The sequence below is a fragment of the Larimichthys crocea genome, chromosome III (genome assembly GCF_000972845.2).
Source record: "Larimichthys crocea isolate SSNF chromosome III, L_crocea_2.0, whole genome shotgun sequence".
Classification (NCBI taxonomy): domain Eukaryota; kingdom Metazoa; phylum Chordata; class Actinopteri; family Sciaenidae; genus Larimichthys; species Larimichthys crocea.
In genome coordinates, this window is record NC_040013.1 from 12,197,933 (window position 1) to 12,214,102 (window position 16,170).

General features: G+C 41.0%; 2 protein-coding genes across 7 annotated transcripts in view; both read left to right on the forward strand.

Annotated features, from left to right (window-relative positions):
• tacc2 (transforming, acidic coiled-coil containing protein 2) overlaps positions 1-11,930 on the forward strand; it is a 49,362-nt gene extending 37,432 nt beyond the window's left edge. For 5 of the 6 annotated variants that reach the window (XM_019266260.2, XM_027276814.1, XM_027276809.1 and 2 more), the window contains 16 exons: positions 202-237; positions 1,599-1,656; positions 1,747-1,960; positions 2,387-2,436; positions 2,591-2,700; positions 2,960-3,113; positions 3,530-3,676; positions 4,047-4,139; positions 7,414-7,551; positions 7,635-7,711; positions 8,725-8,768; positions 9,367-9,375; positions 10,114-10,274; positions 10,388-10,494; positions 10,752-10,872; positions 10,973-11,930. In XM_019266260.2, coding sequence (XP_019121805.2) covers positions 202-237; positions 1,599-1,656; positions 1,747-1,960; positions 2,387-2,436; positions 2,591-2,700; positions 2,960-3,113; positions 3,530-3,676; positions 4,047-4,139; positions 7,414-7,551; positions 7,635-7,711; positions 8,725-8,768; positions 9,367-9,375; positions 10,114-10,274; positions 10,388-10,494; positions 10,752-10,872; positions 10,973-11,038 — 1,585 coding nt within the window. In that variant the 3' untranslated portion in view covers positions 11,039-11,930. The remainder of the gene's footprint in view (positions 1-201; positions 238-1,598; positions 1,657-1,746; positions 1,961-2,386; positions 2,437-2,590; positions 2,701-2,959; positions 3,114-3,529; positions 3,677-4,046; positions 4,140-7,413; positions 7,552-7,634; positions 7,712-8,724; positions 8,769-9,366; positions 9,376-10,113; positions 10,275-10,387; positions 10,495-10,751; positions 10,873-10,972) is intronic. The other variant, XM_019266271.2, reaches the window with a different exon arrangement.
• A 1,283-nt stretch (positions 11,931-13,213) lies between these two features.
• ly6pge (lymphocyte antigen 6 family member pge) lies at positions 13,214-15,921 on the forward strand. The gene is made up of 3 exons (XM_010730217.3): positions 13,214-13,289; positions 14,967-15,083; positions 15,669-15,921. The coding sequence occupies exons 1-3, from the start codon at positions 13,229-13,231 to the stop codon at positions 15,857-15,859; spliced, it is 369 nt and encodes a 122-aa protein (XP_010728519.1). The 5' UTR covers positions 13,214-13,228; the 3' UTR covers positions 15,860-15,921.
• The last annotated feature ends 249 nt before the right edge of the window (positions 15,922-16,170 follow it).

The following is a 16,170-nucleotide window of genomic DNA, read 5'->3' on the forward strand; positions in this document are numbered from 1 at the left end:
GTTCACAGTCTATTACCACAGGACCATACATTCAAGGGAGAGTCACTTATTCATGTGTAGGAATGTCTGTGTCTCTGTTGGTATTTGTTGGTGAGGTTTTATAGGGTAGTCTATGTTTGTTCGTGGTCCTCTTGTTTATTATGCCAGTGTCCTCTGTCTGTCTCTCTGTCACCTGTGTCTGTGTATTCCCGTATGTCACAGGAAGTCCAGGGGTGTGTCTTCTCTATGTTGTCTGTTGTAAGTACAGGGACAACACCCATTTCGACCTTTAAAACCCACGTGGCTCCTTTTAAAGCAGCACGTTGCCCTGTTGTCCCTCTTCCTATTAACAGAAACATCACAATCCCTTATACCCACTATCAAACTATTCATTTAAACATGTTTAATTCTGCCCATTTTAACTGGAAAGCACGTTTTCAGTTTTATTTTACATCTACAATCCTGTCGGTGAAAGTGCTACATTTTCATGGTATACTTATGATGCTGAAATAGGTTTAAAATTTACAAAGAGTGTTTAAACATACTGTTCTGTACTTGTTGAAACATCAAGTGCAATACAGCACCGTGTACAAAGGTGCAGCATTAACTCATGGTGGGCTTGATACCCTCTACCAATAGATGTCAGTGCTACACTGTTCAGTGAGGTACCCTTCAATAGACAAAATGAACACATGGCATTGTGCTTTTGATGTTGTTGTGTTGCTGCCTTAAGCAGCCGCTCTTTAAAACATTTTCACCAGATTCTACTAGCTTTTCATCAGCACAGTGTGTTTACATATTAGACACACTGTCTCCTGCAAGTGTGTAATAAATGAGGTGCTTTTGTGCCCTCTTGTGGTCATTTTTGGCTGTTGTGGAAAAGGTAAATAATGATATATTTATGTACATACATATAGGGTTTTTTTTGTTTTTATTTTGCAAGGGCATTGTCTCATTTGTGTCCTGTCAGGCATCTAAAAATGTTTGTTAATGACAAAGTACAGAAATTGTACAGATTAAAGTGAGAATCAGCTCAGCGCTATCAGATATATCTTTGAGATTAGAGGATAAAATAGGATAATGCATCTAGAAAACTGACGTAAATTGCCATGCAAGGATTTTTTTCCATCCATAAATTAAAAACTGAGTAACAAAAGTAAAACCCTTCCACTAACAGTAAATATACAGTCCTAACTAACCAACTACATTGCCAAATAAATTCATGTCTAGGTTATGTGTTATTTGTCTATATGTGTGAAAAGTAAACTATTCATAACATAACATTCATTTACCACTACTCGTCACTGTGCAGTTACTAACCATAGATTCAACCCTCGCCACAAACATTTCACTGTTTTATGTCAGCTACACACATGTAGGCTACAGTAAGTACAGTGGTTCTGTTACACGTATGGTAATGTTGCTCTATGCAAAGTATGTTGTCATTTTATTCAAAAGCGGATGTGCCAAACCAGTTTTACATTTTTGCATTTGGGACTCTACACGTTTGTGTTATAAAGCAAATACCGACAGTTAATGTTGGATCTAAAGATGAGTTGTGTACTGAAGAAGCTAAGTGACTCTGGATGTTTATGATCTACTGTTTTTCTTTTTCTCAGTAATACTTTCAGAGTGAAGAGGTCGCCAAAGAAATCCCCGTTGTCTGACACATCCCAGGTGTGTACCTAATTCTTTATATCTGTACATCCTTCTCAATTTTGTCTGCCTGTATTTATCCCTCTGACCACCACCTCTTTTGTGTTGCAGGATCCTACGCCCACAGATGAACCTTCCTCCCTCCACCCACAGGATGACCACGCCACAGATGAGGAGAAGCTGGCTTCCTCCACCAGTCATAAGTCTTGGCAGGCAGCTCTGCATGACATGGATGCAGATTTGAACTCAGACCAACAAGACTTTCCCCAGCCATGCGACCTTACATCCTTTGTTAATGAGAACAGTCTTCCTCATCAGGCTCCAGGTGAGGCTTAGCTTTTATGGCTCTCTTGGGTCATTCTTTGTACCTCCAGCCACCTGTGTCCAAATAAAAGCGAACAGAGATCAAAGCATACCACAGACAGGCAGTGCCCAAAGGAAATTCAAAGCTTGTGTTTGGATAAACCATCATGTATAAAAATCAGCCATTTTACTCTTCATTCATCCAACAACGTTATTGATGATGTGGTTGTGAAATAAGCCTGTTGGCCCAGTTCTCTACTGCCCTGTGACCTCCAGAAGGGCCACCTCTTCCCAGAGGCTGTGTGGCTCAACTCATCTGGGTCAAACATGAAATAACCAACAGACAGCCCTGCCTCTGCTTCTGACCAGTACAGAGTTCAACACTGGCTGAAATGTCTCTCCATTTTTTCTTCTGCATCTAAAACTTTGTTTTGGCTTTCTGTTTCAGCACAAGACTATGAGATTGAGTACATGGAGAAGATTGGCTCCTCTTCGCCTGTGAGTAGTTTGTGTTATTCAAAGAACTGGTCAAATGTTTGCTGCTTTCTTTCTTTATATTGATATGTTTTACATGTGATATGTTATATTAGCCACTAAAAAGTAAAATTAGATTAGATTTAGATTCTTTATTTTTCTCTTGTGTGTCTTGTAGCCTCTGTCTGTGAAGAAGCCATCTTTGTACCTGAAGCTGGACTCTGTATCTGACAACTTAACCAAGAATACACATGCACATGGATCTGAGCCCAGCTCCCCCTGTACAGGGTACACTCCTCTTCTAATTTACTGCACTATTTTTAATGTTATATAGAGTGAAATTACTTATATTATGAATTTCATACATTGTCTGGAAGTCTAGATAGTTTGCTAAATGCTAAATGTAAACACTAATGAGTTGGAGTGCAAACGGCATGAAGAGCAGCTGCTCCAGCAATGTTTTTCATTAACAGTCTCATTCATCATTTACAATACATTACATGCCATGCCCCTCTCTCTCTCTTCTGCCCTCTCTCACTCTGTGTAGGAGCTTTGAGGAGATGGAGGCCCAGATAACAGCGGGTATGAAGACACCGGTGTTGAGCTCCCGGCCTGGTCCCGAGGGCTCTGCTGGGGACAAGGGCAGAAAGAGAGAAAGCGAGGCACTCAGCCGAACACAGAGCTCAGAGAGGGATGAGCAGGTGAGCCGAATGCCTTTGTAAAGATTCAGTGAGCATTTATCACATATGTTATGTTGTGGGGGAAAAATATCACTGCCATCTTTGTGTCTTGTCACCATCATGTAGGGAGAATTTGTCAGTTTTTATGTTGTCACATTCACATTATGTCATTGTTTAGTCGCAAGGTTGCCACACTTACATACATGCTTTATTGTAGGCCATGATTTGGCCCTCCAACATGACCACCATCAGTCATACTGATTCTCATTAAATCCTTGTCACTGATAACACATAGCCAGTTTGCCACATTAGGTTCCAAGCTTGAACTCAGTGACTCAGCTCCCAATGCTACCACTCAAACACTCAGCGCTTGCTTTGCCATGCTGATCCCTGCCCCCCTCCCTGCCCTCTGCCTACTCCTCCCGGTGCCCCTGTAGCCCCCTAGCCAGGGCCCTGTGGAGGCCCCTGCTCCAGCCCTGGCCATGCCCCTGTTAGACAGGCTGTCTGAGTGCGAGGACCCCCTGCAGTACCTGGAGCCTGACCTGGCTGAGACCAACCCCACTGCATTCGCCCAAAAACTACAGGTGTGTTGACAGACCACACATTGACCCCTCTTGATAACCCTTATAGGCCTTGCCTCTGGTGGCCCAATTGTGTCCCTGATATGTGATTGTGTGTGTGTTTGTCTAAACGTTATTTCCATTGTGTCACCTTACCACACCCTGCCTTTTCATTTTCACCTTCTTTTCCTCCTCATGTCTAAGTTGCAGTTTTTTTAGCTTGTTGTGTGAAATAGATTGATGGAGTGTGAAATATAGACAGCACCAAGTGTGTGTGCTCAACTCAAGTTTTTTTCCCTTTGCTCTCTCATCCTTGGGCCGCAACCCCCCCTCCCTTCCGCCCAAAATCCATCAATCCCCAACCCTCTCCCTACCCACCATGTGTGCGGCCCAGGAGGAGCTGGTGCTTGCTGCCCTGAGGATAGAGGCTCTGCAGGTAGCCAAAAACATCTCTCAGTGTCCCTCCTTCTCTACTGTAACTCCCCAGGTACTGCGTTGAGTCCTGCACCTGCTGTACGCAAGAGTGTGTGGTTGTGTGTGTGTGTCTAAAAGAGGAGAGATGCTTAAATGAGTGATTGCGGAAAAGCAGGTGTGTGTGAAATGCACGTGCGCGTGCATGAGTGTGTCTCAGCCTGCCTATCCCTCCCCCTAAACACACCATTCTGAGTGTGACTGTGAACTCATGGCCTTATCAACATGGTGGCTGCACCACTACATCCGCAGTCCCACCACCTCTTCAGTCCCCACATTTGAAATCTCTAACATGGCTTAATGCGACCAGCTCCTGTCCCAACTAGCAGCAAGCTCTTCCAGGTTGACTTCTCAGGAAGTGAAGGAGTGTTGTGCCTTTTTAGTCCCCTGCCTTTATTGTGCATGTTGGGCAACATGCATGTTGCCTGTTCACGAGAGGCTTACATGAGCATGAATGTGACTGGGAATATCCCACACTAGACTTAATATCTGAAGAGTTATAAGAATATAACTCTCCAAGATGATGTTGAGGCTTTGCTATCATCACCCAAAGTCCCAGTCACATTCTTGTTTTGTGATTTGGTCCTTTTCCCAGACTAACAGCACTAACAAACAGATACATCAGGTAGGTGTCAGTGTTCAGTTTGGTTTTGATTTTTAGGTAGGTTTTAGTAGTTTGCTGGTTGGAGGGCTGGTGCTGATTTCGAAGATCAGAGGTTAATCTGCATTTGAATGGTCAGTGGTACAACTTTTCATAAGAGTTGGAGTAGGGCAGGCTCTTCCCGGTCCTCATGCTGTTGTCCAACACACTTTACAGTCTCAACTCAAGAAACCAAGCACTCGGCGGTGGAATATCAACGGTTCACCCTTACTAAAAGTAAGAGTAACATTATACCCCCTGTGATCTGTCCAGATCTTAATCCAACTACAGAGCAGTCCAAGTATTTGGACATAAACAGGCTTTTTATTGGGGTTTTTTGGCTCAGTGCACCAGCGCATTGCAAAATGAAAGTATGAGGCTAAAGTTCAGTCTTTGAGCCTTAAAAGTTATTGCATGCGTTCATATATACATTGGTTAAGACTGTAGGAATCACAGCTCTTTAATGCATAGCACTCCCACAGTGCAGCAAATGATAGGGCTATAACTCCTACACCTCTTACCCAATTTGGATGTAAATGCCTTCAAATTAGAGCTGAAATTCAGTACTTTACCCTCTCGCCAAACCAATTATCTGAATACCTACAGACTGCACTGTATACTCCTGTAGAACCCAGAAGTCCACAAGTCGGTTTAGGGTCTGTATATTTGCTGTCATCCATAGCTGTCCCTGTGATCGACTTTGTCCGAGTTGTGTTTTCTGCAGTTATATCTAGTATCTTTCGTCTTTATGCATCTACTACTGTTTTATACTTGTGTTTTAGTGTTTGTATTGTGGCTCCAACTCGTGTCTTCAATTTGACCTTGTTCTGTTCTCATTAGGTTGTTTATCCTTGTCACTGTGATTTTTGCCTATAGCATTCTTGTGAGCGATGCTAAAATTTTTAGTTTACTTGACATGTGATCGAAGATGATCTGATAAGGGTGTTTTTTTTTGTGCAAGGTTGAATTACCAACCAGGCAAAGCGGGGAACTGCCTCAAGGCCCAAGACTCAGTGGCCACAAATGCCCCAGGCTATTTGTGTGGCAATTTCTCAGCGGTAATTTCATTCATACAAAATTATAAAATAAATTTTAAAAACAACATGAGAAAGACCAATTTTGAAGCACTTCTTATAAAGGGGCCTTGTGTTTCATCATATTATTTACACATAAAAGATCCAGACATACAGCAAACCTGGGTCATGGTAATGAGTATTTCAGAAACATTGTTGCCTTCTGGGACTCCTTTTTGCCCCAAGCCCGCTAAAGCAGCAGCAGCAACATACACACAGTAAGGATAGGGCATTATTATTCAGCATAGCATGTTGTTTTATTATACTCACACATATGTTTCTTGCACAGGGTGTGAATTGTTGTCTGTAAATAATATTACAAAGAGTGAGGTTAGACCTGCTCTATGTGAAAAGCGGTCCCGAGATAAGGTCTGTTATGATTTTTAAATTTTATATATTAATTATTAAAATTTATTGTGCTGACATTTTAGGTGGATTTCTTGGGGATTGTCTTTAAGACAGAGCTTTAAGTAAGAGTCATTATGAGTCATACCACCACAGGAAAGGTTTAGGTTGCTTAAAGTTTCAGTTTAAACCTCACTGAAGAGGGAAGGAAAGCAAATCAATCAGTCAATATCTGACTAAAAACTAGGTCCAACAGGTCCATGGTGACCTAAACTTGACCAGCCTTTACTTCAAGTGGATTAATGGAATTACTGCTTCAGCCAGACCAGACACTTCACTCTCTTTTCGACGTATTAGTGGATTTCAGTCTACTTGTTCCCTGTGAGCCCCACCATCTCATCAAATCCAACACACTGTAATCTCTCAAGAGATGACTAAATCCTCTTCAGAGCAGAGTTTTGGATAAAAGAACGATGATTGTTTTTGCATTTTGTATGAGGATCTGTTATTGCTAAAGTATTGTCATAGGTTGCAATGGTCACATGAACACATGCATAAATACTTTGGTTTGTAGTGCCTCAGTACACATCAACACTATATCTGAAGTCAAACCCTTTCTGATGATAAATCCTGTGAATGTTCTGGTTCACCACACATCATAGTCTTTGTAATTGTTGAAAAAATTGACAAACGCTGCAACAAGTTACTGATTCTAGCCACAACAGGTAAGACCAGTTTACAATGTTGTAATATGCTTTAACATTAGACTAACCCCTAATTCCAATGCTGCCCAGTCTGCTACCCTTTCCTTCCCCCTTTGTATATGATGCAGTCCTTGCTGTATCAGTTGCTGCCCTCCTTTCCCTCTGCCTTGCCTGGACCCAATCACATTCAAGCTACTGTGATGAGCAGGTGATCATGACCGCTCAGCTGGGGGCAGCATCAGCCAAACCACTTGGCTAATACTGTGACAATGAAGACTGTTTCATCCAATCATGTGGCGGCTGACCAAGTCTTCAGGAACATCATCAGCCTGCCTCATTTACATATTAATTTTGCTGTGCGGTACATTTTGATGTAGTTTGATGCTGCCTTGCGATTTGGTTCAGGGATCCTGTTGAGAATGTGTGCGTGGGCCCGAGGGTGAGGGTGTCCCGTTAGTAGTTCCGTCAGGTTTCTAACTCGTTATGTTTCCTTTCCTCTCCCTTTTCTCCGTTGATTCCTGGAAGCAGCACAGAGACTTGTCCTCTCCCATAGAGAGTGCCGTGTCCAAGAACTCACTGTACACCAGGACCACCAACTACATCGAAGGGGAGAGTCCCCACCTGCCCAGAGAGCTGGACCACTCGCTGGGGATTGCACGAGAGGAGGTGCCCCAAACAAACTTCTTGTTATTCTATAAGCCATTAATGTCACTTCACATTTCACTTAATGGTTTTGTTGCCCTCCTCAGATTGTGACCAAGGAGAAAGAAGTGCTGGAGTGGCAGAGGAAGTATGAAGACAGCCGACAGGAAGTGGTGGAGATGAGGTAAGAAGAAACACATTGGCTGGACATCACAGTGAGGTCCCATCCAAACTACAACTACTACTAAAGCACCTCTCTGTGGTTCTGTTAAATGGGAAGGTGTCACGATAATTAGTGTCTTGTTTTCAGACTCCCCCCACTATGACCATTTAACCTGTCAATCGGTTTATCTCACTTAAACTGTCAACCAAAGCCACGGTTAACTGTAGGGTGGCGAGCCAGTTAAAGATGTCCAGCTGAGTCCTACTACCAGTGTGAGTCATAGTGGTGGAGAAAAGAGGAATAAACAGAGTTGATATGATATACGTAAACCTAAAAAATACAGAGATATGAGATGAGATTTGTTAGGATTTGTTAGGAGCTCTAAGCAGCTGTTATTGAGATTACACACTATCAAATGCCTGGCAACAAGTCAAACGTGGGATGAACTACACTATGAAATATTTACATCTACAGATGCTCCATCTATGTCTGACGAATGGCTGCTAATTGGGCTTCAAGGAGATAGATATATGCAGGACTGGAGGCAGGTGGTGGTTGCGCGTCCAGCTGGCTATAGTTCAGTTAGTGTGGATAAGACAGAGCTTACTTCATTTGACTGATTGGGTTTAGGATAAGGAGGGGGTAAGAGGCTAAGGGGGAGGCTTGGCTAATCAATCCTCTTACCTCTGACAACCTGTTTTTTTTCCTAAAACAAGACTTCCTAGAAGTGTGCAGTGAATCTCAGATAGAATGTGGATTCACAGCACAGATAAATGAAAACATATAAAGGATACTGAAGGATAGTTTAGGGCACCTAAAACTCTGCCATTACTCAGTAAGCCAATATTTCAGCATTGTTTTTATAATATGAGATTTTCCCAGCAGCATATGAGCCACAACTGTCGGATTAATATCCACCCAGTTCCAGCTATATAATATATATGTACTCTTTTGTACTCATGTGTACTGAAATTATTTATCGTGCTGATATAACCCAATTCATATGCTAATGATCTATAATTTCTCATTTATAGGAGAATTGTTGCTGAGTATGAGAAGACGATTGCACAGATGATTGGTGAGTTTAATGTTAAAATAAAAGTTTTCAGTTGTTTACAAACCCAAGAATTCATAACAGGTTACAGAACTCGCTATGTTTTCAGCACACATGAATTTTATTTTAAAGCATTTTGTCCCATAACCTGCCACTACTTTTTTCTGCACTTTTATTTGCAAACTGAGCAAAACATAATATATAAGGTCTTTGTGTGCCCTGTTCTATTCTCACTGATTTCAGATCATGATCTTCCGACACAATTTAGCTTGTTTAATTGATATGAACTAAATTCTGACATCATTCGATGGGGCACTAACCTTTAGCCGTCCGTGTCCAGCTTCTCTGGACTCATTAAATGCTGCCGCAGGTTCACTTCTCTGCATTATTCCTGCTCTCACCTCTCATCTTCACCACCTCTGGACATTTCTGAAAATTTGATTTTGCTGTCTAATTTCATTTCTGACTCTCATTAAAGCACTGTCACAAAAAAGGAACAATCTGTCTCTGCTTCTGTCTCGGCTCTCTCACGTGTCTTGCCCTCCCAGCTTGACTTAACACAGTCCCTTTCTTTTCTGTTTTGCTCCCATCTTTGCCCCTCACTGTTTGATAACTCTGACAGGCATGCCAGGTGAGTAGCGCGGGATTGTCGTTCACATATTAGTTTCAGCTCACATCTCTCCATGCGTCCGTCAGAGAGGGGAGCCAATGTGCTCACTTCCTTCATCTCATCCAGTGACGTTTGTTTGTCTATTTTGTTGCATTTCATCCTGTGGGTTTGAGACACTGTATATTGTTTTTAATGGGTGAAAAAGACAGAATCTCCTGGTATTTTTCATTCAGCTGCCCGTTGCTGATGTGAAATACAACATTATACAAGTGATTCATAAGTACATACACACAAGAAACATTTATATGCATATCTGCATTTTGCTTTTGTGCTGTAGATGGTTATGAAAGGGATTCATGCTGATTTAGTGAGCTAAGAAGGTTGTTTATCTAAACGTGTGACAGGAAAGGAAAGGGAAAGCTGGGAGGGTGCTGAAATACTGTGGGAACTTTGTCATTTAGAAGCACTCAAAGCAAACCAGCTGCCGGCTCCGTCTCTGGTTTACAGGTCTCTTTGATTTCTTCATTGTTCAGTGTTTTTGTTTGCATGCTACACTGGTCTATCAGATATACTCATGTAGTGTAGTCTAAAATGCTATTAAATCATACTAACCCACATATTCATTGTGATATATTGTCAAAAGTGTTTGTTTCTATGTGTTGGTGTAGGTATTTAAACATTATATGTGGCCAGTGCACCAGACTCTTCAGTACATAGACTCATGATCTAATCTATAGTATATGTGTGTGTGTCTATCAGAGGATGACCAGAAAGAGAAGTCTCTCTCCCACCACACCATCCAGCAGCTTATCATGGAGAAGGACCAGGCGTTGTCCGACCTCAACTCTGTGGAAAAGTCTCTGGCCGACCTCTTCCGGCGTTACGAGAAGATGAAAGATGTACTGGAGGGCTTCCGCAAGGTGGCTAACAAACAAGTTTTTCACAACTAATCACTGTTTTCAGCATGAACGGATTTGTAAGTCATATCAAATTTAGCTCATGACAACTAATTAATATTTTCCACTCCGTTCAGAATGAAGAGGTCCTGAAGAAGTGCGCTCAGGAGTATCTGTCCAGGGTCCGCAAGGAGGAACAGCGCTATCAAGCCCTGAAGATTCATGCAGAAGAGAAACTAGACAAGTGAGTCTATATATACACTCTCATTATCACTTGTTTATTCCACCATGACAGTGTTATTTTCCCCAAAGGGAAAACACAACAATTCACTAACTACACAATGCCTCAATGCTAATTTGGATATATTATCTGTTTTTATAGATAGTTTTTATTCCATCCTGTATTGGCTTTGCTTTGTGAGGTTATACTTACTATGCTTTCTAAGCTTTTGGGAGTCGTGAGGTGACTCGTTTCTCAATGTATCACTTGTGTGTTTCCAGGGCTAATTCAGAAATAGCTCAGGTGCGAGCCAAGGCCAAGCAGGAGCAGGCTGCCTACCAGGCCAGTCTGAGGAAGGAGCAGATGAAGGTGGACTCCCTGGAGCGCACTTTGGAGCAAAAAGTCAGTCAAAATTCCTCACTAATAAAATCCTTGGATATGAAATCATTAAATAATATCCATGCAAGCAAGTATATATATTTATATAACAATTGTTCTACAGAACAAAGAGATCGAGGAGTTGACAAAGATCTGTGATGAGCTGATCGCCAAGATGGGGAAGAGTTAGCGAACACCTCCGCACCCAAGCCAAATCTCACAGAGGAGCGGTGGTGGAAAATGAAGCGGATCAGTAATATTTACCTCTCTTCCGGGGACTGATGGACATCAATGGCCAAAATGGTCTTGGAGTTAAATTTCCTACTGACTTTGTGTATACAGGATCCACAGGAATGGCTTCCTTTAAATCACTCTGTACATTTTTGATGTGTCAGTGTATCGTACTGTATCGGGGGTCTGGTTTAACGTTTTAGAATATGTATCATATCACTAATGAGTGTGTCTGAGTGTGTGAGAGTGTGTGTATGATAATGAGAAAAGTGAGAGCATTGTTTGTGGGTTAAATTATCTATAATGATGTTGCCATGACAGCCACTGAGGGAGAAGACTGTTTAACCGCTCCTGTTGTTGTCTCCTCTTAATACAAGAGAAAGATAGACTTTGAAAAAGAGTAACAGAGACTTAGATTATAATTCATAAAATGTTGATACACCACTATGAGATCACAAACTATCACAATAGTTTACTGCATGTGAGAGAAAGAAGAACTTGTAATGTTAATGTTTTTTATATACTGTAGGAAATTCCAAATATGAAAAAGACTCATCTGCATTTTTGATAGTTACTCCGTCATCCTCAGCCCGCTTCCGTCATGTAACCTTGTAGATATTTGTCATACTTGTCATAGCTTTCTCGATGAAATTGTGGGACTATTTTTTGGATTTTATTTTGATATAAAGCAAACTAATCGTGACTGTATTCAGTTGTGACCAGGAGTTATTTAATTTTGGATGGATATGTCCTAGTCCTGCTATGGTTGTTGTGTCACACTGAGGAATAACTTCTCTGCACAGCTACTGTACAGCATCTGCTTACAACGTGCAATAAAAGATGGCAATACAGCACACTGGTTTCACTCTGGTTCTTTCCTTACGTAACTGAAAGTTAGAAGGTCTATGTGAGATACCACACATCATCTGCATTTGTGTTTTGTTTAAAATTTGTGGAAGAGTGTCATAAATCAGGGTTAAAATGTGATTATGATGATTATGATGATGATGCACAGATGCATAAGACCTTTGTTTTTCTCTTACTTTAGTTATTCCCATGCAGGGGTACCACAGGGGGTACTTATGCAGTTGCCAAGATGTATGCGGAAAGATGTTTATCCGAGAAAAAAAAAAGAATTTGGGAAAATATGAATTTTTATGGACATTATTGTCCCTAGAAGAAAAATAAACACACAAATAGAAACAAAAATTGCTGTGAGGCTGATCTTTGTCATTTTGTTTTGCTACAATAACCAGTAATAAATAATAATCAGCCAACTGCGCAGGAAATACCTTCAAATCAAGTGTGCGTGACTGAGTGTGTGAAAACTAATTAAAAATAGATCACTGAAAGTAATGGATTGTTGAAAATCAAGCTTCTGCCACTTGAAGTGGTAGTATGAAACCTCCAGAACGACCCTCCATTAACAATTTCAGGATAACAGTTAATATAATAATGATGATGATAATAATAATAATAATAATAATAAGAAGAAGAAATATCTCAATTTTTACATAATAGGTAGTGTTTGGTAACATTCTGTTTAAAATGAGTTTGAAAGAACAGATTTGGAACAGGATGAGTGGGCTCTGAGAGTATATGAGATAGAAAGGAAAAGGTTAGGAACAAAAGCTTTAGATGATTGCAATGTTCAATGAACTTTTTCACATACACAGCAGTTTTTTCTTGGCAGCAGCTAGTGTAACATATTTACAAAAGCAATGTCACTGAGGCAGATGACAGCAAACCTGAAATGATTTGCTACAATTCATGAAACGGTAATGTAGAATTGATTGGTTTTGTAACTGGATAACTTTAACTGTCATATATGCCTGTAGTGATCAGTCCTGGTACAGCAGGGTGATCTAAGGACTGGACCAGGTGAAATAGGGAAGTTTCAGACTCGGGATAAATGTGGCTAGAACATAAAAGCCCCTGAGGTTAAAGGTGCAGAATGAATCTACTGCTCTGGTCTCCTGGTGTCTCCCAAACTGAAAAAAGCATCTATTGACACTCAACACTGAGCTGTGGGCCCTTGCAGGAGGCGGATATTAGCTCATCTGATTGCTCAGATTAAGCTCAGGGGGCTTTAGGAGCAAACAACCTGCTTTTCATTGTGTGATCAGGACGGCTGAGGACGACCAGCACCATGAGAGCTCTCCAGTACTGTCCTCTGCTCCTGCTATCTCTAATTCTGCTACCAACCAACAGTAAGAACTAGGTTTTTATTTTAATAACCTTCCTTTTCTTATCCCCACCTTCATCCTTCACCCCTCCTGCCTTTAGAGATGTGCTCTACCTTCTGTTTACCTGTCATTTGGATTTGGTTGGTGTCTCCCTCGAGGTACTCTTCTCTCTTTTCTAAGAATAGATGTTTGTCTGTATTTCCTGAGAGGCTGGAAACTGTACAGTGTATAACTGCCCAAAATAGCTTTCAGAACAGGAAATGTTGGACACAACAAGTCTACATTATCTTTATTTTTCAGAAAACGCTCTACATGTTTTCTAGCTCTAATACAACTATTTTATAATGAGACCTTAGTGACACTTTAATTTACGTCAAGCTTGCTAATTGCTCGTCATATCTCCTGTAATTCTCACGAGTTTTGCCTCTGTTCAGTCTGTCAACCTCCTCTGTTAACTAGTGTGCCATCTCAGCAGATAATCTCTTAATAAGCCTGGAGGCTAAGACTAATAGCATGTGTGTAGAGCGGCTGTGCAGGGGGCATTTACCATGTCATGTCAGCATACAGAGGGGTACACAAGAAGCAAAGCAAAAGAGGGAAATCAAATTCATCATCTAAGCAATCGTGGTTTGCTGTTTAAGTTCTGCTTTTTTCAGTTAAATGTCTAGTAATTTGTTGATTAGAACATTTCACCTCGCTGATCTTTACTACTTTATGTCTCTGAGCAACCTCTCTGTCTGCCAGCCAGCACAACTGAATGATGAAAGACAAGTATGGGGTAGAATGAGGTTATGCTGAATGCCTAGACAAGAGATGTGCTGCTACAAAGGCTGTTTGAAGCCTATAAGTCTAGCCCTGTTTGATCCTTTTAGAAAGCAGCACTGAAGGCTGTTTCTGAAGGGCCATTCCAGAATTTAGTAGACGGATGAAGGTTTTTTCAAAAGGAAGCGTTAAAGTGATATTTCAAAGGTCAGCTAGTTCTCAAATAACCACTCTTTCCTCTGGAGAGACATTTGAGTATTTTGTGTAGTGAAGTAGGGATCTGAAGCTTTACCTGAAAATAAGGTAGTACCTGTACAATTCTTTGCTTGATGTTGGGATGATTTGCATAAAGATAGTTAGTAATTACTGTTCTCTCTTGACTTTATGCTCACTGTCACCCAGATACTCATCAAACACATAGATCCTGTGTTGCTAAAGGATAAAAAAATATCCAGAGTTGAGACTGTTGTATACACAGCTTGATCTTAACAAGACAGTGTGTCACGATGTCTGTGTGTCAGCTGGCTGTCTTAAAAATTGCTTGGACCAATGTCTAAATATGAGTTTTTACAAAGCAGCAACATTATCAGCATTTAACTGCTTTGAAAGAAGTCATTACATGTGACACAGGGCTGAGATATTTGGTGGAAAATCCTGCATTAGCATCATAAAGCACTCCCATCAACTGATCAAAAACAAAAACATCAGGTCAGTCTTAAAATAACACAGGGCTGCATTTAAAAAAGTATTTTCCCTTAAATGTGCTTCAGTAGCTTAGTCTGGTTTGTAATATTTCCCTGCTATGCTATGTCAACTGACTGTAGGAGCACAGTTTCTTAAATTGTAATTATATAGTTTCAAAATTAAGTTATTCACATATTCCTGATATTTGATTATATTATGCATTATTATTCTGTGTTTGTTTTCTGTTTCCTCCAGGTGAGGCTCTGAAGTGTTATACCTGTATGGGCTCTAATAATGACGACTGCAACCGGCAAGGCTCCAAATCTTGTCCCAGCTATTCTGATGCCTGTGCTGTGGTGTTGGGCCATGACAGTGAGTCCAACAGTCACAGTGTAGTAACCTTTCTCTTACTAGCTATGTTTCTACCCTTTGTCTACAGATACATAAAACTGTGTTTGTATCTGTGTGTGTGTGTGTGTTTTAACGGAGGACAGGTTGCTGTCTGGAGACACATATCAGTCAGCATGGGGTCTGAGGCTTTTAAGGAAATGAAGAGCTTTGCTAGTCCGGCTCGATCAATATCCTTAATGAGGACACCATGTGTTTCTGGGTTCCTGTGTTACTGAAACAATACCTCTTCATGAGATGAAGTTAACTCACTTGACTAATATATATCTTATTAATTATCAAAAAGTGGGGCAACAGCAGAGGCCATCGTCCTGTCTGTAAATTACACACTGTTGGTGCACCAGTTTTCTCGATCACACACATAGTGTGTACTGGAGTGGACGCCCACAGACAAAGTGACAAAAATCACAATTAAGTTTGAAGAGGAAAGCTTTATAACCTGACCTAATCTGTCAGCCAGGGCAGTTTTATTATTAGAACTAGAAGGTTATCTTTGTAAGACAGCTGCGAAACCAGTGTAACTAACTTTTATCTGTGTCTTTTTGTCAGGTGGGGTGATGAAGTCATGCTCCTACAAGTCGTTCTGTAGTCAAGCCAACAGCCAAGGCTACAGAGCACCAGGTGTCAAAGTTCATTGCTGCTACAGTAATGACTGCAATGTGACGAACTTCACCTCCCGCCTGCCAGGACTCAACTATCTGCTGCTGTTTCTGCCTCTGTTCTGGTGTTTCTTTAAGTAGACATACTGTTCATGTCATCTGCAGCACACACGCCAACTATTATTTTTCTCATTTACTTCAAAAATGCCAAATAACAATGCCTAATTTAGCACTACATAAGAGGTACAAGGCTTGTTTACTTTCTAGCTGAAGTCCTTTTATGCTACTCACAAAACAAAATATGCAAACAGATGAATAAGTGATATGTCATAAAAATATACTTTTTCTTATGTTGGAGTGCAGAGGATGAATTGAGGAGCTATGACAGCAGATACCTCTGATGCATGCTGTCCTACTTACTACCATTCCCCTCTGCTTTGATTTACCTTGTT

What these genes read in the sequence shown, in the direction of transcription:
- ly6pge (XM_010730217.3), top strand. Translation starts at nt 13,229, where the DNA reads ATGAGAGCTCTCCAGTACTGTCCTCTGCTCCTGCTATCTCTAATTCTG. An exon ending in AATTCTGCTACCAACCAACA is followed by an intron (nt 13,290 to 14,966) that starts GTAAGAACTAGG and finishes TGTTTCCTCCAG; the next exon opens with GTGAGGCTCTGAAGTGTTAT. An exon ending in TGTGGTGTTGGGCCATGACA is followed by an intron (nt 15,084 to 15,668) that starts GTGAGTCCAACA and finishes TCTTTTTGTCAG; the next exon opens with GTGGGGTGATGAAGTCATGC.